Source organism: Aythya ferina (genome assembly GCF_964211825.1).
Source record: "Aythya ferina genome assembly, chromosome: 2".
NCBI lineage: Eukaryota > Metazoa > Chordata > Aves > Anseriformes > Anatidae > Aythya > Aythya ferina.
The window spans coordinates 138,263,131-138,288,850 of NC_140297.1; the positions used below are offsets into that span (position 1 = coordinate 138,263,131).

General features: G+C 37.0%; 1 protein-coding gene across 2 annotated transcripts in view; it reads right to left on the bottom strand.

The window, feature by feature from the left end:
* Positions 1-25,720, bottom strand: part of STK3 (serine/threonine kinase 3) — a 155,463-nt gene that overhangs the window by 38,117 nt on the left and 91,626 nt on the right. For both annotated transcript variants that reach the window (XM_084510469.1, XM_084510470.1), the window contains exons 9-10: positions 22,616-22,808; positions 12,154-12,329 (exon numbers count right to left, since the gene is read on the bottom strand). In XM_084510469.1, coding sequence (XP_084366595.1) covers positions 12,154-12,329; positions 22,616-22,808 — 369 coding nt within the window. The remainder of the gene's footprint in view (positions 1-12,153; positions 12,330-22,615; positions 22,809-25,720) is intronic.

Genomic DNA, 25,720 nt, shown 5'->3' on the forward strand with positions numbered 1-25,720 from the left:
CCTAACCCATGGTCAAACACAGCTTACATTTGCTGACTTCCATAACACGGGACATGGAATTGCAGAACAATGATCCTGGTGTTTGGTGACAGGGACAGCTTGAGGACCACAGGATATGGTAACTACTGTTCTTTGGTGGTGAGCTATTCCGGGAAGCAGGCGGTAAGAGGGAGATGAACAAAGGAAGAATGAGTTGAAATCAAGCTAGATTAGCAAACTGCTCCATTAGGATTTAGGTAACATTTTCTCCTGTATCTGTGCTAGGTCTGGGGTAGCAGTAGTATGTGTAAAAGCTGTGGGCAGGGACCACACCTCGGTGTTGGAAGTGAAACACCCCCTCCACACGCCCATGACTGCCAACCTCAAACGCGGCAGCGCTCATCCTCTGCGAGCTGCTGTTGCCGTGGCAACAGCTCTTTAAAACATAGAAAACAGGTCAGGTAGTTTCAAACTATGCTGTTCCCAGTGTGTTTTCCCCTGGAGTTTCGAATTAGCCCACCTCGGAGGTGATCAGTGGGCGGCTGCTGTAGTGTCACCAGCCATGAGGAGAAGGCCGCGGAGGCGCTCAGTAACGCCAGGCCTGGCACACCCACCACTCCTTCCCCACATCCTTCACAATTCCTCTTCAGAAGCAACCCCTCTTTCCGTTTCCTTTTCCCTGCAAACTTATTTTTTGTTGTTTTGTTTGTTTGCTTTGCTGTTCCTTAACAAAAGGGTGCTGTACGATTTGAATCCTGTAAACCACCAAGTGAAAGGAGCAATATTTGGCCGTACCCTCATTCCTTCAAAGGGCTCTGGACTGCAGTACCACTCAAACCTGCTGTGCTTTGTCAGAGTACCTGACGTAGGGAAAACCAATCACAGCAAACCAGGCCTGCTTGAAACCCATAAAAAGGAAAGTTAACTGGCTCAAGAGACAACACATAAAACAGTAGAGCAAAAGGATGAGCAAAAGTAGAGCACAAGATTACACAGGGAGAGATATCTCAAGCTGTGAGGTGACGAACACACTCCTACCACTTTCTCCTCTGTTTCTCTCAAGTAACACTGCTGGTGGAGTGCGCACAGGTGTTCACATCTCAGTGAATAATTAATTACAGACAAAATCCCAAAGGACCAGCATTAACTTCATTTTTTAAATTTAATGCCTTTAATTGAATTTGCCTGAATATAAGGCTTACTTACATCAGACTCTATCTTGACTCAGAGTAGTATTCTGTGAGTTAAAGGAAACTCTTCAGGAAGATAGAAATAGCCACAAAAATTCTATAGTTTGCAAAAGCAAACTAAAAAGCCCATTCCATCTTATACACGCACATCACAAGCACCACGGAGCTACCACTGGTCTATGACCAGGCATGGTATCTGGATACTAATTCTTATCTTTAGTTCTTATCTGTCTTGTAGAGATGCATGTTCACACGTATGGATGACAATCATGAAGCACAATAAATTTGAACTAAAAATAAACAGCCTTTCTGTGAAAGTAATGACAACCAACACTGCAGCTATGTGGACATTGTCCTATGCTCCGTTCTTAACATTAAGCTTTGCACTTTATATACACCAAACTTATAGTACTTTGAGTAAAAAAGAAAGGAAAAAAAAGCTCTTCAGAATGAGTCCAAACCTACTCTAAGAAGAGAGTCCTAAGTACACAGACTTTTGACATCATTTCACTTTGTCCCTCAGAATTTTAATGGGAATAAGTTCAACATAAATCCAATCCTGTTCACAGAGTACACATAAATTTTCTTTCCTTTATTAGTGCTTATTTTGGTTGTTACCTTTCATAAATTTTCCTTTTTCATACTGCAGAAAAAGAATGTTTGCTTTAGAAACACACGAACCGCCTTCAGAAAATTAAGTACCTCCCCCCCTACAGGTTCCAGTGGGACTGATGCCTAAGGAACTCCCATTAAGATAGCCTCCGCTTCCATTCATACACTTGTTAAAGTAATTCCTTATGCCAAAAAGCACAATCTTCAACGAGGATACAACAAAAGAAATGAGAAAGTAATTTTGGGACTAACAGAAAGTTTTGGATCCAAGAGAACTTTCTGGGGTGATGGGGAAGTCTGGTCTGAAAGCATCTTCAAAGAACATTTTTTTTCCATTCTTTCTTGAAAGAAGAACATCCAAATATAAAAAAACATCTAAATATATTGGCCTGTAGTGACACCATGAGGGAAAAAAAAATCAAACATGTTTATAAAAAGTTCAAACTAATTCACATCTATAAGCACTACAACATGCTGATGATAATATCATGCACTCAAGGCTTCAGTTTGCAAAATTCTTGCTTCACAGCTACCAGAGCCGTAGCCCATGACCCTGGTCTGCTCTAATGTAAATAAAATAAGTTAAATTCTTCAAAATAGTTAAAACTAACTTCTTTTAGTTCTCACTATGGCACACTGAAAGCTGTCAGGAAACATTGTTAGAGTTCTCAGCATCAAAAAGCTTTTTGAAACAGCTATAAACCATGTTACTCTAACTTCAGAGCTTCCCTAGAGCACTATTTTGTCCTCATGCTATTTTGGACTATTTTGTCCTCTTACTTACATTAAGAAACTAAGTTTTCTTACTAACATTCTTATGTCTGTATAAGTCCTACTCTCAACACAAATATAAGCATCAGTAATACAAAGATCTTGAAGTAGATGCTACTTAAGTGTTAGTTCTTCAGGTATTTACTTCCTAGGAACCAGGCACACGTACTCTAAACTAAGTAACACTAAGAGAAACCTTACAAGCTGTGTAATTTCCAACCGTAGATCCAAATGCAGTTTCACATTTAGGCAAACAAATTAAAGTGATTTCTCTCAAACACTCTGGACATCTAAGTTAACATGGCTGTCAATAGGAACTTTGTCACTGACTTTAGCAAGTATGAGATTAACCCTTCAAGAGAGGGTTTGTCAATAGCTACAGCTTCCCATACTGGGCGTGCCTGGTTTTATTTTTGAATTGTTACTCATACAACACTAGAAAATAAGTACAAGAACTTGCCAATTTCATTCTGTATTTTTTTACCCTCTACTTGGGTGACTTTATATCATGTTTTTCACCTTACTAGGGACTGGTGTTGTCCACGAAGTACACTTTTTATCCAGATACAATTGACAACAATGAATAGGAAAAAAAAAGATCAACTGTCCAAACAATCACCTTCTGGCTTTACACATCTCTATAAAAACCCTCACTTTCTTTTTTCTTTAACCAAAATTAAATTGACTAACACATAGCAATGGTACAACTCAAAACAAACAAAAGTAAATATGGGCTATGAGGTATCTCTAGGCAGAGTTCAAGGGTAAAAGAATGACATTTAGATGACTTTAATTTATACATTTCACACATGAATAAAATACAAGCAAATCAGAATTTTTATAGGAATCATTTTATGGAATATAAGAACAGTCTCGCAGAAAGATTTTGTTTTCAAGCTTCATAGGAATTACCTTTTTTCTCCTCTGAATTATGCAAATCATAAGAAAAGAATTAAAACTTACATGTAAAACAAAATATTCTGGGCAATCCCTGTTTTTGGCATGTGTGTGCGAAGTCCAGTCTAATCAGATATCTATTGACGTTAATTCCAAATAACAAAGAACTCCAAGTATTAAGAGTCCTCTATTTGGATGTCTTAATGCAAAAAGTCTTCCTTCAAATTCCACGTTACTTGCAAACAAAAACCACATAGAATTTTTTCAGTTCTTCATAAAGCTCAATAGTATTAAATATCAGACATTTAATTTCTAGTATTTTGTTTATGAAATATTGTTATCATCTATGCTTAATATGTAGTCTACACATGGTACTTATTGGCTGCCTATCAAAACACAAGGCACAGAAATCTAATACAAGCTTCTTGATTATTGAGAGTTGGCCACAGATACTGAACTAATCCAACATTTTACTCTTAAATTGCTAGGATGCTATCTGACAAGTTCTCATGCTCCTATTTGAGTCCAGTAAAATAAACAAACAAACAAAACAAAAATGCTTAACTGAAGAAAAGAAAAAAAATACCCCATGCTCTTTACCAAACCACATAATGAGGAAACCCTCTTCAAAACTAAGGAGGTACAAAAAATTGACTTAAAACAGTCTTGCAAAATTCCAGTCGCCCACTCTCCTGAGGCAAGTTTTATTTTTACCCCTTTTCATTATCATTAATCATCATACCAAAGAGTAGGAGAACAGATTTTGTTTCTTGGTGGTAAGTGTGCATGATGCTTTTATAGAGATGGTTTTAAGGAACTCAGCTGAATCCCACAAAGTGACACGTGCATCCCTCGGTGTCAGCACTCGCTCTGGGGATCAGACATTACCCACAACGGTGCAGTACGCTGTGCTCTCATTAATAGTCATTTATGCAACATGGAAAGTATTTGGATTAAATACCACCACCACCACCCCTTTTCTTTTTTTTGTGAGAGAGAAAACAGAACTACAGAGATCAGAAACCGAATTGTTTCGATGTACAAAAAAGCATTTTCTAAAACTTATCCAACCAGAACTGTTTTTCCCCAAGTATTGCAAAGCTCTTTCTAGGCTGTGCCCATTACCAGGCCATCCCAAGGGTCTCGGAGAGGCACAAGCAGTTGGTTATTATGGAAACAAGCGCTCCTTTAACCAGCACTGCTGCCCCAGCTCATCGGATTCACTCATTCCTTTCATTTGTTCTCTTCAAACCACGCATAAAGTACAGGCATACTGTATAACTAAATATATATACTATAACTACACTTCAGACTCTATTTGAGCTAATGAGGGGGAGAAAAAAAGGAAGTTAGACCTTTTTAGGTTTTTAAATTTAGTCTCTGAAGTAAAGCAGTTTCTTTCTTAACTCGAAACCAAGAATTTGAAAATTGGTTGAAAAATAAATTTTGTAGTGTATTGTCAACTAGAAGCTATTTTGTAATTAAAAAAAAAAATACATTGCACACTGAACCTATGATAAAAAGATGAAGATAGCAGGAATGCTTTAAGCTTTCAGGTTAAGTTTTAAGTTTTAAACCCTGTTCAGTTTTACTCGCTGAATCTTGGCTGAAATTTTCCAGAGGCAGACTCATGTTTGGAAACACTAGTTGACTGCTAATTGCAAAAATTGTCAAGGTTACCCAAGGTCTAGATCCTCCAAAATACTGAGACTCCTAATAAACAGATTAGGTATGCGACTATTTTTGAAAGCTTGAGCTTGTAGTGACCTATGTGTTCTCAAATTTTTTTATGATTATAAAGTTCAGCCACCAGCAGTAGCTTAAATCCTCATAGGATTTAAGACTGCTGGAGGCATTTACAGGAGAAGGTCATCTGCAACAGTCGTCTGCTCCAAGCATGATTAACTCCACCAAAACTATTCCTGACATGTTTATCTGACCAGGTCTTTAACAGGCAATAGCGACAACTCCTGCAACCCTCTGAGGCAACCTACTGTAGCAGTTTGTTATTCCGTCAGACGTTCTTCTCGCTGCTTAGCTTCAAAATACACTGCTGCAATTTAAGCCTTCGAGTTCCTGTCTCATCCTCAGAAGATGTGTGAATGAGAAGTAAAAATACATAATCCTGTTATTCACATGGAAGAATGCCAACAAGCTTTTTGTTCCAGAGAGGTGTCTTCTGTTCACTTTTAGGATACAAAATTCACATTCACCTCCTAAAACTGCAGAAGTACAGTGCCAGCACTTTGGCATGAATGATTTAGTGATCAAAGTAGCAACTTTAAAATAATGCTAGAAGTTAAGACAAACAGAAAGGATGGGTTCTGTTTACAGCCTAAATAATTCATTCATGTGTAAGACCAAATTATTAGGCTTGATTTTCCATTATTTACATCTAGAATAATTAGGAGCATTTTCAAAGAGAAAAGATCGTGTATTCAATATCACTCAGAGAAACACTTTGCTCATGTAGTATTCTCCCCCACTTTCTTCTAATAATAATTCCCTTTCTGTTGTTAGAATATATAAACAGGATTTAACTAAATCAGTCGGTATTTGACTTGCAGAATTAAAAAATAAAAATTAAAAGTTTAATAGGTCGGTCTGTTCTCTTTGCCTAAGGGGGGAAAAAAAACAATACATTTTTAGTTTATATGTCAGGCCAGCACAACCTCCCCTACTGCCCGCCCGCACAGCCGAATAAACCACGGCCGTGGCTTGCAAGCTGTCCACACTGAACTCCTAGCACCAACAGCACTCCCACTCAATTACCCCCACACCTTTTATTATTTCAAATCACCACTCAACACACGAGAAGCAGAAAATCTCCACTGCTGAAGTTCACACTGTCCTCACACAATGATCTCGATAAAGCGCTTTATATTCATTATACTCATTTCACAGTCTCATCTTTGAGGTGTCTCTGACCAGAAGTGAATGAAATTCTGCACACAGACTAATTGCTGACACCAATTCATAATTATTTTGTTAACAATATGACACTGTAAGTAGTCTTCTACTTATCTCATCTGCATACACACCACATGAACCCAGAAACCTAAGTTTCTTATTTCCTCAGTTAAGAAAACACGACACAGATATCTCTATTTTCTAATGTTCTTCCTGTCAGCATCTGGAAATGCTTCATGATATACAACTAAGTAAAAATAAAGCAGAATGAATCTATGTTAATACTTCATTTAAATTTTTCATATGACTTCGAGAAGGTTCTGAAATGGTTGAAATTAAATGAATTACATTCACTCACACTAATTAGAAAGAAGACTGTATCAACAAACTCATCTGCTGCTTAAATAAAATCAGACTAAATACAGCCAAGAGTTTGGATAAAGGAGCATTTCCAATGAAGATCAGGCTAGGCTAGATCTGCCTGGCTTCATTAATAAAGTTTTCATTATATTTTGTACAGCTTTCAAGTATTTTACAGTATTGAATTTTTAGTGAATAATTTGTCACATTGTACATTTGTAAATGATATCTAAAATACTCAGTATTTGCAATATTATTATTTCACAATGATTATACTCTGAAGAATTTCATCTGGTTAAGACTCAGGGAAATATTCTGCCTAGGGTAACAGATGGCTTTTCAAATTTTTGTTGCCGTTCCAGAATCTTTAAGTCACCCAAAATGCATCTACTTAAACATGATACTGTAGTTACTGGAAAACATGATCTACATGTTCACTGTTTAATATTTAACAATCTGGATACCATTCCTGTTTGGAAATAATTCTACTAACGACAGAAATCATTACCCTAGCATTGCTATAGTAAATAGATTTGCCTTTTAACATTTTATCATCAACATTTTAAAAATAAAAAGTAAGTATTTTTGTCAATCCAAATGAAATTATACATTGAATTGGTGCAAATTAAGTTTTGCACCTCATTCTAAGTAGTGTCCACACACAGGTTACCATCAATTAGATATCACTTCATTGTAATGCGTGTAAATCCTTTGCTAACATTCTGTCCCACACTAACACACATCAGGAGGTTTTACACAGCAATTTCATATCTTCATGACAGGTTAGATGTTATGATACAGCAAAAATGTAAAAAGCATGTCAATTTACAAAACATAAATATAGAAGATTATTCTTGCAAGCTAAATTTTAACTGTTTTTCCCCAAATGATGGAAGTTGCAAACATTTTTTTGCTTATTAAAAGTTCACTGTATTTTTTGGTGAAAACTTTCATATAAGGCACATTAAAAAAATGACAATAGCTATATACAAAACACCACAACATCTTGAACTGAGAAAAGCAAAAGGATAAATCTGAGCAAGCTGCTTCCAAGACACCTTAGTTATACTGCTCATTTAATACACCCTTCTCTCCAGCATCAACATATCTGATGGAAAACTACTATCATAATAGCAATAGGGTTATTCAAATGCCCAACACCTATAATAAAAACATCTGTTCCTAAAAGGACTGGTCGCTTAGGCAGTCAGAACAAGCACCACATCATTCAGTCTAGGTTGGTATGCTGTTCCAAACAACTGTCTTGTGAGCTGTGAGGCAAAACGACTAGAAGTAGGCCCGTTAAATAATTAAGCCTCATTATGAAAAGCTGCTTATATCACACATCATTAACATTTCCGTGAATATCATTAGTACTTCTTCAGAGACATTATGCCACTTCTCCTCACAAGGAGTAGTATATTGTTGACATCAAGGTTTGCTGTGAATAAAACATCACTTAACCCCAAATAAAACTGAACAGATTAGGGTTTAAAATACTGCTTTATTTTTGTCATTTGCTGCATGCCTCAAAAATAAGGGAGCATGTAAATAAAATGAATGCCTATAGTCAGAAGTAATCACTGAAAACTAAAACCCAGTGATGTTTGAGCATGAAGTATATATTCAAATTTTAATAAAGGCTGATGTTTCAACAAGCACTAGTCTCTTTTTGTAAGATTTATAGCTTGATTTATACCTTGAGCACTCCCCTTTTCTAAATGCTGAAGTGATACGTACAAGTATTTCAACAGAAATGCATGGACCTGAGATTCGCTGTCATCAAAGAGCCATATTTTGAGATTTTCAGAATTTACCCTGAGACACCAAATGTAGACCATACAATAACTGAATGCCATGATTTAAAAATCCAACCCTACAACCCTATACAAATTCCTGGTCACAGAAAAGACAACACTGAAGAATGCTTTTTTTTTTTTTTTTTTTTTTCTTTTTTCTTTTTTAAAGCAAGAAGAAATGTAGTAAACAACACCAACACCAAACCCCACCTGTTGTTCATGGAAAACAACATCCATGTCCCGAAGCATACACGACGAGGTGTATTTGGAAGAACCTAATATTCCAGGTGACCGTACAGTTTCGGAATTAAGCATAGTAAGAAGTTATTTTATAATGTACCTGATTCAGTACTTGAAACAAAACTTGAAGGTCTGCAGTGGCAACTTTTTCTTATCAATTCACGGAAAATGACTTCAGTAACTAGCACGGACTGATCAAGAAACCGAGGGCCATCAGGACCAACAGTCAACAGGAGAGAGAGGGATCTCGAACTTCCATATGGTGTATCAGTTAAAAAATAGCAAGAGCAGCTTTTGATTTTCAAAGCAGATGGACTTGAAACAGTGAAAAACAAAGTGTAAATACGTACTTTCAGAAGAAAAAAATGCTGCTAGCTTTATTTTTTTTTAAAGCTCAGATTGGTGACCAGAGCATCTTATTTTCTTGGAAAAGTCTCCTGTTTTCATTGGCAAGTAGTTCTTAAAATATTTACGTCAGAACAGAAAACCACGCACAGAAAAACTTTCAAACCAGACTCAGTGCTAAATTCATTTTGCATCATTTTATACATTCATTTATCTACTTTACAAGAAGAATTTCCTGTATCATTTATTTACATTATCTAAAAACATTAGCAAGTGCGTAAGGCTAACTGCCATTTCTGCATTGTATGTCTGTTTTAGCAAAATTAAATAACCGTTTATTGTTTTAATAAAACAGTAGAATATACTAGTAATTCTAATAGGATAAAGTATCACTGAGACCTAGAGCAAACCTACTGTTTGCCCAGAAGAATTGTCTCCCAGTTCTGCAGGTTTATACACAGAAAGAAGCAAACTGATTATTTGCAAGGAATGATAAGGATCATTTCTTCACCCTGTTACCTTCTCCCAACTACCAGTCTCTCTGTATTATTTTTCTTCTCCATTTTATGCTGTAAGAGACCTATCCACTAATAAGCTTCACAGACTTTCTATGTGATACACTCAAATGCCTCTTCTCAGCATGGCACTGTCTCACTCCAGGCTCTCAAGTAAAGTGCTTGCTGGCTGCCAGCTCTGGCACGCGATGTGTGGCTTACAAGGGTATATGGTTAAGAAAGCTTTCAGTGGATAACGGTACATTCAGCAAACAAGTTTGGTTACCTCCAACTTACAGACAACCCCCTTCTATACAGAAAGATAGAGTACAATGAGAGTATACTACCAGTAAGTTAGATTTTATTCATTTATACCTTCATTCCATTGTGTTAATACCTTTAAATAAAATGATGACTGTCAGCATTTAATGTCAGGATCCCTTTCTAGATCCCATTAAAGCCAGCTCCAACCAAAATAGAACAGAATGATTTAGTACAAAAAGTTTTCATTATTTATCCCTTTCAAGAATTGTTTAAAGACTTCATGTCAGCAACTTAAAACATTCATGATGATCTTATAAGAAGTAGACAATATATTATGCATGCTGCCCACTGACTTGGCCTTTCAGAAACTCCCTCGCAGGCCACTTACCAATATTGCCACTCACTGTCTAGAAGATAAAGGGAAGTCCTTCTAAAATGTATAAATAAATAATAATTGCCTATGGTTCAAACCAGCAGGCTGTTAAAACCAGTATCCTGCATCACATCAGCTGGTACCAGATGCTTCTGAGAAATGTATTCCTTTAGTCGGCTACTCTGAACAGTGCATCCATTATTGATAAGTTTTTCCTAAACTCTTTCTTAGGCTGGTTTACCCATCAAAATATTTGGCTTTTGTTGTGCTTAAAACCAAATCTCCCCCAAAACTAAGTAACGTACATTGCCCATGTGAATAGCTATTCATTTTTTAAAATCCTAATTGTTCTTTGATCAGAATCATTTGTAGCAACAAATCTTACAGCATTGCCTGCCTTTTTAGGAACTCGAGGACAAACTGTACATCGTGTAGCTTCTAAAGCCTTGCACATGCCAGTCACACTAACACGATCAGCAAGGTTCGCCTACCACACAACAGCATCGTTGCTTCTGAAGATCAGACCTCCCCCAGCTTTGATTCTAGGACAAACTCTTACTTCAGGAGGAAAACTCACATGTACAAGCAGTATCAACAAGCTCCACAGAATTATTCATGCGCAAAGTATTCATGAATAAGCACTTACAGAATCGGGATCTTTAGCATTTACAAAAAAAGAAACATTTTTGCTTGCATTTCTTAGCAAGTGATGGAAAAGATAGAATGAATTTTCAATCATTTTAAGGGCAATTTTATTGCTACTATAATAAACCCACTTAACGAACAGCCAGTTATTTTCCAGTGAATAATGCAAGTAATTATTTTGTTAGTCAATTATCAGGATGACTATTACATCTAATGGTCAAAAAAAAAGGCCTAAAAAAAATACCCAAACTAAAATCCAGCTTAATCAAAACTCTGTCAGCAACAGCTTGTACTGTGCTGTTAAACTGGCTTTACTCCAGCAGCTTAAAATTTAAGAGTCAGCTTTATGTAGAAATGCAGTAAGTGAAAACTGGAAAAAAAAAAATCCCACACCTACAGCTGTCACCTAAAATTAAACACAATGTTTTTCTCCAAATCCCAAGTGTACTTTCAAAAAGGTGCCATGTGATCATATTTAGCTACTGCACTGCAGTGAGGAACATGTTTAAGCTACAGCAGATAAACTAAATTCTTTCATTCAATAATGTTAAAAAAATGGCAAGAGTAAAAACCAGGTGTAATTATCTGCAAGTTTCTTAACAAGAGATATTTATGCCACTTTGAGAGCATCCTAAAATTAATATACACATATTAAAGCTTAGAAATTTTTTTTTATGCCCCTGCTATAACTTGCAATGTAGGCAAAAAGAAACAAACTACACATATTCTGGAGGGGAAAAAACCATTCTAAACAGATAGACTGGTGTTAGATATAATAATTCTACATAGAGAGATACATGCTCTTGGAATAATATCACTGTTTTGCACAAGCCAGGTTGTTAAGTGATCTTAACCATCTCCAAGGATATTGATTAGATGTCTCCATCCCGTTTAAAACGTTTATCATCTCACTGGGATACTCACTAAACATGACAATATTACACACCTGTAGCAATTTTTCTTTAATGGACCTGGGTCAAATGTGAAAGTTCTTGGAACATAAGTTATAAAGAACCAAAAATACTTTTTCAAAAAACCTGTAGTTAGAAAGAAGTATATTTATAATGTCACATGGCACCCCTTATTAAAAGGGTCCTGCATAAAGCAAATGAACTTATTTCACAGCCAGTACGAGACATTAAGATTAGGTAATTGGGTACTATTCTTGAAAGATTACTTATTTTGCTTGTAATTAACACAATTTTAGAATGGAATTAACTATTTTGGCAAATATAAAACAAACAGCACATGTGAAAGTATAAAAATGTACTTACAAAATCAAAGTCTCCATCTTGAGGGACTTTCCAGTTATCAGGGAAAACATTTTTGGATATGTGATAAGGTTCGTGCATGTTCTGATTACAATTTTCAGGGCTTTTATTCTTGGAATCTTGTTTATCAAAGTAGTCCATGAAAGAAGGTCTTTGAACTTGCGGTGAAGTAGCATTTCCTTAGTTGAAAGGAAAAAAAAAAAAAAAAGAAAAGAAAAAAATTAAAGATGTAAGATTTACTGCACTGTAAAATAAGCCCAATTTTTTAATTCTCTACAAGTTTGCAGAAACTAATACAGTCATCCGTACGTGGTGCATGCCTCCATTTGTCCCCTGAGGATCTTTTGCATAAAAGCTCATAGCCGAAGAATGATAATTTTGTAGCAAGATACAATGTGGAGAAATGTTCAACACATTTCAGAGTTGCACACGAATAATATTAGAAGTTACTTCATGCAATATCTATTTGTTGTTATAGAAACTGAATAACACAAGGTGCTAAGCATCCCTTTGGGTGCTGAATGCCCTTAACTTTAAGGCCTGGTCCTCATACACATGAAGGAAAGCAACAAAGTTCCAGTAGTTTCACGCAAGGTATGACTTAAAAAGTTATTTAGAACTTGAGGGGAAAAAAAAACACTAAACATGCAAGGCATGTCTAAATGCTACTCCATCAAATTCACTGCCAGTTCAGGATTCTCAGCGTATTATGGGATCACACTCTACAGATGGCTGCAAAGCGCCCATCTCCATGGAGTGGAAATCCTGGGGGATTTTTGTCATCATTTATGCAGCTGCAAGAGCTTTACGAATCAGATCAAGATCAGTGCAAACTCCCATTCTAATATCCTTTTCATGGAACTAAATTTTAAGAAAATATCTACAACCCTGAATGACTGAAATTTGCTTTTATTTCACAACGAGTTAATTACAAAACAGAACAATAAATAAAATGTTTTAATAGTTCTCCATAGCTGTCTCCTCAGAGCCTATATTCTGCATAGCATTATGCTTCATGAAACACACATTTGCTTACAGTGTAACACATCCCACAGAGAAATTAAATACATTTCTCCAAGTAAAATATGAAACAGGATGAGAAATATAAATAACCAGCTGAAAAAAAATTGCAGGTAGGACTGCAATTATAAATATTTACAAAAATTTTCAATTATAAATATAATAAAATAATTAGGATTTCTTTTATAGAAACCACTTATTTTAAAAAGTGAAAGACACTGGAAATATCTTTTTGAGCCTGTTTCATGATCACTAGACCTTGCTATCTCCACATCTGGCCTTATGTTTGCTTTTATTAATTCATTAGTTGTTTTATTATTATTATTATTATTCCTTTCACCTCTTATTTCACCATCTATTCCTATGATGACCCTATTCTCTGTCCTGAGCTTTTTTTTATTTGTTCTATTTTTTCTGCCTGATTAATACATATCTTTTTTTTTTTTTTTAATTAAACCTTATTTCTGCACTACCCTCTTTTATAGCATGTTGATTTATTTATTCTTTTCCTTCTTCTTTTTTCTATATCATTCTGTATGAGTACAATTTCTCCTGGGTTTTTGAATGTGTTTTTCTGCCTTTATCATTAATCTAAGTTTTACTGTACAGGAGTCCATTTACTTCTCTTCTGCTTCAGGATGATTCCCCCATTCATTCTGCCATGTTTTCATACAGACTTTCTTCCCTCATTTTTTTAAACAGTTTTTCCTTCCATTGTAGTCATATTATTTTCTAATCCCAGATCTTAATTATCTCACTGGTCTATCATTTATTTAATGACAACTGTTGACCATACAGAAATATTCAGGGAACTAAACTCCAGGTTGAATGTAGCAGACCACACAGCAGATACCCCAGGCATTTCTTGATCACTTGAGTATGGAGCAGCAGAAGGGATGAAAAGGAAGCAGCAGCGATGCCACACAACACAGAAATAAGCACTGAAGAGTGAAAATAGAAGAACTTACACTTCAACAAAGCATAAGTTCAGAAAACTTATCCAAGAGAAGGTAGTAGTATGCAGGGGAAGAGGAGGGTAAAAACAGAACACAATGCATTGTTTTAATAATAAAATAATCTTTTTCATTATTATTATTTTTTATTTCTTGCTGATGACTGCACAAAACCCATAAAACTATTCGTATGAAAGAGATAGGACACCACGCTGATGACCTTTCACATCCAATTTTTTTCTCCTGCTCAGACTGCTGCACTCAAGTTTCATCCTTGAGACATACATATAAACAAGATTAGCAATGTCTCTATAAGAAACGGTGAACTACCACCGTGTTGCCCATTACAGGACAGTCTCCCTCCTCTCATGTAACAGAAAATACTAAATATTTCCAAGCATTACGTTTTAGAGCTAGTTATAACTATATTCCCTACCTATGCAACAGAAGAATGCCTACATATGTAAAAGAACAACAACAAAAAAAAAAAAAAATCCAATTTCCTTGTTATCAAATGCATACTAAGGAAAGTGGGTCAGCAGGATTAGAAAATTAAATTTCCCTGAAATGAACAAAGCATATTTAATTTACACTTTCAGGACTTGTTTTACTTGACAAAAAAGAATTTAGGACTTGCTTCTGATTCTACTTTAGTACTCAATTAGTTAACCTACTTAATGGAACAAAAGCTGCTTTCATCCACTGCAAATACAAAAACTCCCATGCAAAACCCGAAATATTACTCCTGAAAAATGAGGTGTTTCAAAGTTTGGTTTTTTTTTCCAGTGGGAGGAAAAAAATAGAAATTTATTTTAAGATTAAGGTTTTATTTTATTGTTACAAGTAATTCAAAGCAAGGAGTGATTCCTTTTGATGTGCAGCTAACCCAACCTGAACATGTTTAGTTAGCATTTCATGGAAAATAGGACAGGTTGGCAGCTACTTGTTTAAAGACCCACCAAAGGCTCTTTTGTGTTGACTTTACAGAAGACTCAGATTCCTTATGCCACAGTAAAGCAACATAGGCTGTATACTGTGAAACTGCTTGCAAGTCATGGAATGCAGCGACTACCACGGACGCTGGAAAAATGTCTTCTACCTCTGTGATACCACTGATAGGAACACAATGAATTTGGCTGTCCCCAAAGACAGTATAACAAGATTTCCCCCAAAACATATGTTGGATAAAACAAATGTGGCAATGACTTATGTAACACAACACCAGCTCTGTTACCTTTTTTTCATAAAATACCGTAATTAAAAGAACTGTAACAGGGAAAATTAATTCTAAATAGACATTTCAAAATAAGAAAGAATACACGTTCCATTCTAACGTATATTTTGATCAAATTCAATTTACGTTATCTATAAATGATGATCTTCAAGGCCCCTTCCAATCCAAACCATTCTGTGATTCTATGATAAAGAAAAATGCCTTCGTAGTGATGCATTTCCAACAGTAAAATATTAGTGTTAAATTGATTTAAAATCCTTTTAGAAGTCCTTCAATAAACTTCTATTATTCCTTTCTATGAGGAAAATCTGTGCAAAGAAGAGATTTGTACAGAATGTATAGGTAGAGCCTGAACTATTAAAAAACACAAAGTATTAAAGTACATGCTTATATTATCTATAAAATGTAGTTAAGAGGTTTTAGGGCAACAATAAAAAAATAAATCGGGTTGGAAGGAACGACAATATTATCACTATACCTCTGCACAACTGGACATTGAACAGTTCCTCTGGTCAGCCTGTTCAAACACTGAGCTACCCTCATGATGAAAAAATTTATCTTGATATCAAGCTAGAACCTCTTTTGTTTCAATTTATAATTTTCTGACTTGTCCTGCCATGCACCAGCAAACAGCCCAGCTTCACAACCTTCTCACAGATACTGAAAGGCTGCTTTTAGGTCCCCTGAAGCCGACGTTCTCCAGCCCCAGCTATTTAGGTAATCCTACCCTGAACTCCTTCAACTGGTATTTTTCCAGTTTCAGGGAGTCAAAACTGGACACTACTCTAGATGTGGTCTCACAAGTGCTGAGCAAAGGACAACCACTTTGCTTGATATGCCGGCCCTGCTCTCATACAGCCCAGGTGCTCCTGGCCACCTGTACTCCTCCAGTGCACTGCTGGCTCATGCCCACAAAGACCCCCACGACCTTTTCAGCCAAGTTCCCCAGGCCGTAGCATTACTGGGGTTCTTTCTTCTCGGGTGCAGGACTTCGCCCTTGTCCTTGGTGAACTTCCTCAGGTTCCTTCCTTGGGTTCGTGTCAGTCCATTCTTCCAGCCTGTCTAGGTCTGTCTGGATAGCAACCCTGCCCTCAAACACATCAACCACATCCTCATTCTGGCATTCTGGGGGTTTTATCTCAACACAAAGGGGAGTTCGTCTACATTTTGCTAATGGAAGGCTTGAAGGTTTCCCCAGGTAAGGCATTCCCTCACTCCATTACCACCAGGGCACTGGACCTCTTCTGCAGCTGTAAAGCTACAGAGCAAAGCTTTCCTCCTTTTGCCAAAAGCCACAATCTTCCTCCATCCTTCCCCATCCTGGGGATCCCCCTCTGCCGCTCAGCTGACTTACATTTTCAGCTGCTGCCCCTTCTGTGAAGTCAGGAGATGAGGCTCTCCTAGCTGCAGTGCTTCTGCGAAGCTCCTGTCAGTATCTTTATTTCCTCTGAATAAATTGTTTTGTCACTATGAGCATGAGACAAAGTGGGCACATGTGAACCTCTTGAGGTTCAACAAGGCCACATGCACGGCGCTGCACCTAGGTTGGGGCAATCCCTAGACATTAGGACAGACTTGAAGAACACATTGAGAGCGGCCCTGCAGAGAAGGACTTGGAGATTATGGTGGACAAAAAGCATGGCACAAGCCAGCTGTGTGTGCTTGCAGCCCCCAAAGGCCAACTGTATCCTGGCTGCATCAAAGAGGAGTAGGCAGCAGGTCAAGGGAAGGGATTGTCCCCCTCTGCTCTGCCCTTGTGAGGCCTCACCTGGAGTGCTGCGTCCAGGTCTGGGGCCCCCAGCACAAGAAGGATGTGGGGCTGTTAGAGCAGGGTCCAGAGGAAGGCCAGAAAGTTGTTCAGAGGGCTGCAGCACCTCTCCTGTGAAGAAAGTCTGACAGAGCTGGGGCTGTTCAGCCTGGAGAAGAAAAGGCTTACGGGGGTGACCTTATTGCTGGTTTTCAATACTTAAAGGAGGCTTATAAAAAAGATGGGGAGGAACTTTTTGCTCAGTCAATGACATAATAAAGATAAATGGTTTTAAACTAAAAGAAGAAAGATTTTGATTACAGGTTAGGGAGACGGGTGGTGAGGCCCTGGCACAGGCTGCCCAGAGAAGCTGTGGATGCCCCATCCCTGGAGGTGCTCAAGGCCAGGCTGGATGGGGCTTTGGGCAACCTGGGCTGGTGGGAGGTATCCCTGCCCATGGCAGGGGGCTGGAACTGGGTGGGCTTTAAGGTCCCTTCCAACTCGAGCCGTTGTATGGTTCAGCCATATTCTAAACAGGTTGCGTCTGCATTTCATGAGCAGGCCAGTTCTGCCAGTACGTATCAGGCACGTTTTATGAATGCCCATTAGGCAACCACCTCAGAGGCTTCAGGGTCAGTCCGCAGAGTTTCTGAATCACGAGGAAGTATCAGCAGAAACTTGACCGCCATTTACTTACACCAGAGCAGGCGGAAACCTACCAGAGGACTTAGAAACGTATCTAGGAAATGTTTGACTACAGATATCTGCCTAATAAAGTAGCTACTGATTATTGATTTTGCAGTTGTTGTATCAGTATGACTTACACACCCACATCTTTATTCAAACCCAGGCCTCATTCAGTGTTTGGGGCAGATATGCAAGAGGCAAAAATGAAAGTATAGAACTTTATTATACTATTGAAAACTCTGTTATACAAGATTTTTGTTTCATAACATACCTATTTATCAGAAATAATTGCAACTTGCATTTAAGTGGAAAATTCTGATATTTTTCAACCAGAGGAAACTTTCAAATTTTGAGGAGTCTGTGAACTCAACTTTAGAGGCTTTTTACAGAAAAAGTTTCCTGCACAAAGTATTTCTTTGCTTCCTGAAAATGAGACTTGTAAAACTAGTTTAACAATTTTTTTTATATTTTTCCAAAAATATAATATGAAAATTCAATGACACTACTGTCATAAACTCATTACTCTGTTCCAGCTGAGGCACGCTTTATTTCTGCAAAACAAAGAAATCCACGTTAAGCCAGTATTTTGCAACAGCTCTTGAACCAGAACTGCCAACACTATTTTTCTTTCAAAAAAAAAATAAATCCCATTTGTAAAACATACTCCTACTTGTGACATAAATGTACGACTTGATCACCAGTCACAGGCAAGGTCTCAAGTCTTGGAAAAGGCTTGGGAACACCTACCGTGCGTCCTTTCTGTACAATCAGGGGAAAAACATTAGTACACCTGCACGTGGCATCGAGCAAACTGTCCTAACATGAGCACAGTAAGCATGCTTAAACAAAACTACATCAATGAAATACCAATGCCCAGGCTAAAGCACTGCTGAAACCAGACCATAATTAAGTTTCCTTGCTGAGTTCCTATAAATTCGTAATTACACTATTCAAGCTAAGACATCCTAATTGCCAAAAAGGGAAGACAATTTTAAAGAATTGTTTTAAATTACAAGAGAGATGTAAAATCCAAAGAACTCTGTGTCTGAGTCTCTTTTACAGAAGCAATGTAGTCTCAAGAGATTGGAAGCTAAGTGCTGAAGAGATCATTAGAGAAGTATTGTCTGAATTAGGTTGCTGGGTAATTTTAAAAGCCATTTATGTGAACATTTAGGAAACCAACATGGAATAATTAACAGTGCTACAGGAAAAAAGTCACACCTTACTTACTTCTATTAGCACAGCTATTCTATTCTATTACAATAGTAATGCACAAGGGGTATATACTGACACTGGATGACTGGATTTTCTCAAAGTGATAAAATTTTGCATTACAGAACATAGCATGCATTACAAACCAGCACCATAAATGGAGCATTCATTCATTCTTATAAATTATGAAAGAAATGCATAAACAGTAAACCTCCCCAATTCAGAAATGACTTCCAAAGAAACCTTGATTGAAAAGAACAATCTCTGAGACTTGTTTACGGTATGTATGAATTCAGTGACAGCATGTAATGAAGAGGACCATAAGGAACTTGTCCATAAACAGGAAAAAGGCAAATGGCTTTCAAATTCTGAGGTATCACTTTCATTACAGCACTTCTTTTTTCTCCAGATACAAAGCACTGATAAGAGTATTCCATTTATTTTTATGATCAACAAGAGGGGAAAATATCACAGAATGTACAAAAACTAATGGACACCAAGATCAGTAATATTTGTTTGATTAGAAAAGGTATCTAAGTAGATCTTATTTAAAGGGTTGTATTCAGAGCAAGAAAATTGAATGCCCTAAGAATACTGGTATCAAGTTAAGGGTCTGAAAAATAAATCTCATCCTCAAAGGAAAAAATACAATGAAATCAAAAACTACACTCCAAAATGTTTACTTCACTCAAGCAAAGCTAGCTATTTATTCTGCCCTTCTTTCGCCTCTTCTTAACATTGATCATCAACTCTTTTGCCCCATCCCATAAACATGTGTGTCCAGCAAGCTAACACTCGGAAGTGTTAGCTGAAGGCTAACTAAGTGTAGGCTTCTTGCTGAAGTCTATAGGTTGCACATGTGCCTGGTCCATGCCAAGGCTGTTACAGGACCTAGGTCATAGGTTGTTACGAAAAAAAATTCTTTATCTTTTGAGTTGAAAGTCCAGCTGTGGGACCTTCCTAAGAAGTACGTATTTCAGAGCTACCCAAGCCCCCACCTCCTCGTACAGAGGACACTGATTGAACTCTGTCCTCCCACCTATGTGTGCTCTGCATTTTCTTCCCTCCTGTTACATACCGCAGAATCTCTGCTCAGAGCATGTACAGGCATACTAAGCAAGAAAGCACAAATGTGGTTTATTGCTGGGCTGTGTATGGTTTGTAGGGTTGGGATGACAGCCCTCTTTGTTCCAAATCCCAGTTTTATTTGGGCACAATTCACTATTTGTGAAAAAAAAATATATAGATGGTTTTAATTATTTTCTGTCATGGCTCCCAGAGGCCTCTAAGTATGGGCACTTATAAATAAAAACTTATTATTGTTTCTTATTTTGTCCTTGAGCAGGGAAACAAAAGGCAGAGGGAAACAAATGTGAAACTAAACAAGAGCATTACAAAAATGTTTGTCATAAATATTTTGTGTCTCTAGGAAGGAAATAAAAGCCCTCTTCCCTAGTTAACTAAGCTTGTTTCTCCATGCTGCTTGCAAGTGTTGTTCAGAAGCATCAGAGAGCACTTTTAAGCTACCTGGTTAAGCTATCTGATTTATTACTATCAAGTCATGCAAACATGCACGAAGTGCCCATCTTGCCTATACAGGTTGGAAACAGCAACCTGTCTCTAAAATCTTGTCTTTTTCAAGCAGAAAGGAGCACAAATCTGCATCTGCCTCTGAAGGAGACCAACGATTTGTACATCCATTCCCGGCGACATTTATTTAGGACACCTGCTAGTGCTCCTGCTTAACCCCTAACTCATGAATCACAAAACCAAAGGAAGAACAGCTGAAGTAAACATATATTTGAAGTAAACATATATATAAAACTTACATTTTCAGCTGAGAGATGTGGAGGCCCCATTCTTGAATTAGTTCTAACTTTTAAGCAGTGAGCACCTAATGCAAAACACAGTAAAGTTCACTGCACAAATGCAGGAACACAAACCTGTCCCCTGCCAGTCAAATGAAACCATCACTGCTATCAGGCTGCTTCCAGGGTGCTGGCTTTCCTTTGCTGGGGTTACAGGTGTCAAGACAGTCAGCTATGGGGGGAGGAAGCCTGCCGTCCCAGGGACTGCATTCTTCTGTCCGATAAGAGGGAAGAACAGCTTTAACAACTACACTGACAAAACGCCAAGGTATAGAAAGGTAATTCCTTATTACAGATCGCTACTAGAATCAATTCAAACTGAAAGTGACAGTATTTTTAAAAAAAAAAAAAAAAAAAACAAACAAACAAACACAGTGTCTTCAGCAACATAAGAAACAAACATAAGAGATTTCAGTGCATATGTAAGGAAACTTTTTTGATCAGTTTGGTATAACTTCCACCACAAGAATTATTTTATTATCCTTTACTCTAAATTTGCTTGTAGTATATTTTCAGGGCTTTTTGCATCACTAATCTTTTCCTTAACTTGTTGAAATGTGTTAGTTTAAGATCACTTATTCTCACCTTCCATTATCCTCTCAGTTTAATAGGCAAACACTGTTTCAGCATGAAAACAAATTAAAGCATGTACAGAGTGCTTTCATGATGTGAATCATCCTACTTAAACTAATCACTAATCAAGAGGTATGTTTATTGCGAAGAACACTAAAAAAAAAGGAAAAATATCAATCAACAAATCACCCTTTCCTGCCCATTTGCTACAGACTGAACCAAAAAGAAAACAGACCTGATTTGCACTTGGAACCCATCTTTCCAGTCAAATTTCAGCAGGTGTACACATGCAAACAGAAATGCTACCTGATAGTTGCATTCAGCAAACATATTTAAATAATAGCCTGGAATTACACCTTACATTGTGCCTCACGGAATCAGGCATCTAGAGTTAGACTCACCTATTGATGCTGCCCATTCAAAGAAATAATTCTGTTTAATTCAGTGGGCCTAATTCTGCAGCAATCTTCAGCCAAACAATGAACACATCAAAAAGTAAACATGTATATTTGCTGTTTAACAAATACACACTATGCATATCTCAGTGTAATTTATAATTTTATACCTTGAAACTTTTTTCCTCGTTGTTATATAATCAGTTATGCTGCTGAAGTCAATTTAGATTTTATTTAGATTTTGTAATTTTTTGATCATTCCTTTAAATCAAGCATTACTGAAATAAATTTCAACTAACATTCAAATAATAATGCTCTCTTCCAAGAGAAAAATCTGCTAGCTAATCACGAAATACAAAAAAACTTTGCAGCAAGATCTGCAGTGATTGCTGCACCCATAGAGAGTCATGATGAGTTCCCATGAACACTGACACCGAAGCAGCAGCTTCCCACACAATCACACCATTTCACTTTAGCTCCAAGGAACTGGTGCAAATGTATGTGGGACAGGAGGCAAAAAGCAAGAGGCAAGTAATAGAAAGGAGAATTCATGAAAGGCTAATTTCAGAGTCCTCCAGAGAGGCTTGCAAAGCACCAAAACTAGGTTTCTGCTTTGAATCTCCTACTATAGCAGTGCCAAATACCCCTCTTTCCAGTTTTTAACCACAGAATTTGACACATAAAGGACACTGATGACACAACATTCTCATGCTGGAAACATTTATTATTAATAGGATTAAGTATTAATAGAAAAGGGAAGTAAAAGAACAACATACTTTTCATGGTCCCATCTTCCTCTTCATCATCATCACTATTTATTACCATGGTCCCCAAGTCCGACTCTAACATGGTACTGTTGTGTTCAATCATCGTCTGAGCACCTTCACTCATCGTGCTTGTAGCCCTCATGGTACCAGCACTCTCTGAACTCGTCTTCACCATGGTGTGCGAGTCCAGCTCATCTTCATCCTAGCAAGAAAAGTTTGGCAAAATTCAGCAGAGCATTTCAAAAAAAAGTTAAGCAGCAATCTGGATGCTTATTCGTTGGTTTTTGTATCTTCACATGACCTAGTTGTACTACTAGACTTTCAGACTTAAAAATATTTCACAAAACATAAAATAAAAAAAAAAATACATAAAGGAAGAATTAAAAACTTTCTTCTTTCTGCCAGCCGTATGGCAGGATGGATTTACCAGAAGTGTGTCCCACACACCCACTTTCCATCAGCACCCAGCTTTGAACGTCTCACTGGTTTTCAAGACCCCTTATACTTCTTTGGGATCCAAGATCAGTACCACATGTCTTAGAACGTGATTTGGTTGTTTTGTAGCAGACCATCACCAAGGATTTGTGCTGATCACCCCTAAAAAAATACCATGCCCTGCATCTTGTATCACACAGCACCCAGATGACAGTTCAAACAAGTATTAAACAACCTTCTGAAAGTTTTGGTAGCTTGGCTTACTTCAAGTATTATTTTTCTTTTAAATAACACTTTCAAAAGAGCAAGCAAAACCATTTATACAGTGTAGAAAAATGTCTAAGAAGCCCATACTTAATAACCAAGAGTAGGAGTGAGGGAAGAGCTAACATTATGAAGAGATAAAATAGTATTTTCAATCAATGACAGTAATGTGCCAGGAACATAAAACAGAGAAATAATGACAATACGGTTAATGAATTATAAAATCTATATGGAATACTAATATTTGAAAACACTACTGGGAAATTCCAGTAAAATCAAACTTCTGAAGTTTGATTTTGAGGATATGCATGACAGTACAGGATTTCAGAAATAACGTGGTGGGCTATATACATTTTCTACAAGTAAATTTTATTACTCAACAACGACAGTAGTAAAAACAACTTAGTAAGTGTTTCCATAATTAATAGTGCAAGAAATAATAGCCCTCTTCATGAAGACATTGTATGCTTTTTTTTTTTTTTTAATTTTCTGTATAAATGCTACTTTCATTGATTTTATAACCTTCCTAGACAATGCAGAAAAAAGATCTGTATGTGCATGAATTCCCTCTGCTATGGCAAAACTTAATTTGCATTCTAAACAAACTCTAACCCTGATTAGCAAATTATTCTAACTACACAGCTCATCTTGAAAAAATATCATCTAACACTTTATTATTTACCAGTTACAAATAACTCATTGCAATATGTAATGTTGAAACAAGACTTGTCTTGTTTCTTCTAATTCTGTGAATGATTCTACTAAAATTCTGTGATTGTAAATAATTCTGTGAATTTTTAGTAGTGAAAATTGTTTCACTAATTTTCCCTTTTGCTTACATCTTTCTATTGCTTTATATATTTGATGTTTTAACTATGAAGCGACCTGCACAAAGAAAAAAGATCCCTAGTCCCCAAACCCTTCAGTTCTGGAACTTGCTGTTTCTTACTGAACTAGTTCCTTTCCTTTCCTGGTATTCTCTAACATAGCAGGGATTTGCCTGCAGTACAGATGTAATTTGAAGAGCCAGCTATGTTACACGAGTGCTTGTTTCGCCAATCGTTGGTCAGAGCAAATCCAGAGAGCTGCAGTTAGTAGCAATACCAACAGACCAGCTCCTGAAAAGAACCCTGCTACGTCTCAACCCTGAGACACAAAAATAGATCTAATTTCAATTCAGAGAGTCTAGCTGACTGCATAACATACTGAAACCGGGATACAGATCTAAATCTGTGAATAAAATTTCAAATGTCAGAAGAATCATCCTTTTCCAGATTATAATTTCTAAAAATATTAATTCATTTGCATTTTTTAAGCTGCATTCTAAAACACTCTTTTTAGCACCCTACCTTAAAAAAGTATGATATTCCCAAAGATAGAGACAGTTTACAGATACAGCACTAGAGGACTGTGCCCTTAAATAAATAAGGATATTTTAGTAGTGCTCCTCCTGGTGGCAACTTTCATTTTCTTTACTACTTTTATTTTTCCTGAACGTTCTTGCTGACCCCGCTGGTTTCTATAAGTTATCTTTTACCTTTCCTAAGAAGTACTTCCTTTGGAAAATGAAGTCCTTTCATCCAATATTCTCTCTTTTTTTTTTTTCTGTGGCATTTTAAAAGTGCCAAAGGTAAGTGTTTATGAGTGTTTTTCAGTACAGCACTACAGTGCCTAACTTAGTCGTGACATCAGGCTGCTTCACCTACTGAGGGCTACAAATGAAGCATCTCTAACATAGAGGCAAATCCCTGAGTTTAAAACACAGTAGCATCTGATTTACAGGTTGGCTCGACTAGTATTAACATCTGCATACTAAACTTACTAAAGTTGAAAGCAGAAATGAAAAACCATTTTCCTGAAGTTTCAATTCTTATTTTACAAGTGGGGGAAAAAAGTGATGGCCAGCAATATGATCAAATATGAAACGGATTCATAAGTGAACCATTTTCATACCTTCTGCTTCATTAAAAATACTGAGTTTATAGTTCTTGAGTCAAATCAAGTATCTGATTTTTTTCAAAGAACAGCATTTTATTTTCCAATCCAAGAGTGACAAAAGTCTTTGTCTTATTATTATCTCTCAGCAGAGAACAGTTATCATCCAGTATCTAAAAGACTGGGGACCACAGAAGCCAACCTCAGTACTAACAGAGTAGTTGCCCCAAAAACGGAAGCACACCACAATTTTGATCAGCGGCGTTTTCTCTAGATCGGGAATGAAATACTGAAAGAGAGCAATATCAAGGTTTTTTTTCAGGGCCTGTGCCTACAAAAAAGTAATCAATTTTGTGGAGTAAGCCCAGTTGCTTCCAGATTTGTCATCCCAGTATTTCTCACAAATGTGAGATTTAGCTAATACTGCAGAAGAGCAGAGTGGACCTGAAAAAGTAACAGGATATTTTTTTTAATATAAAA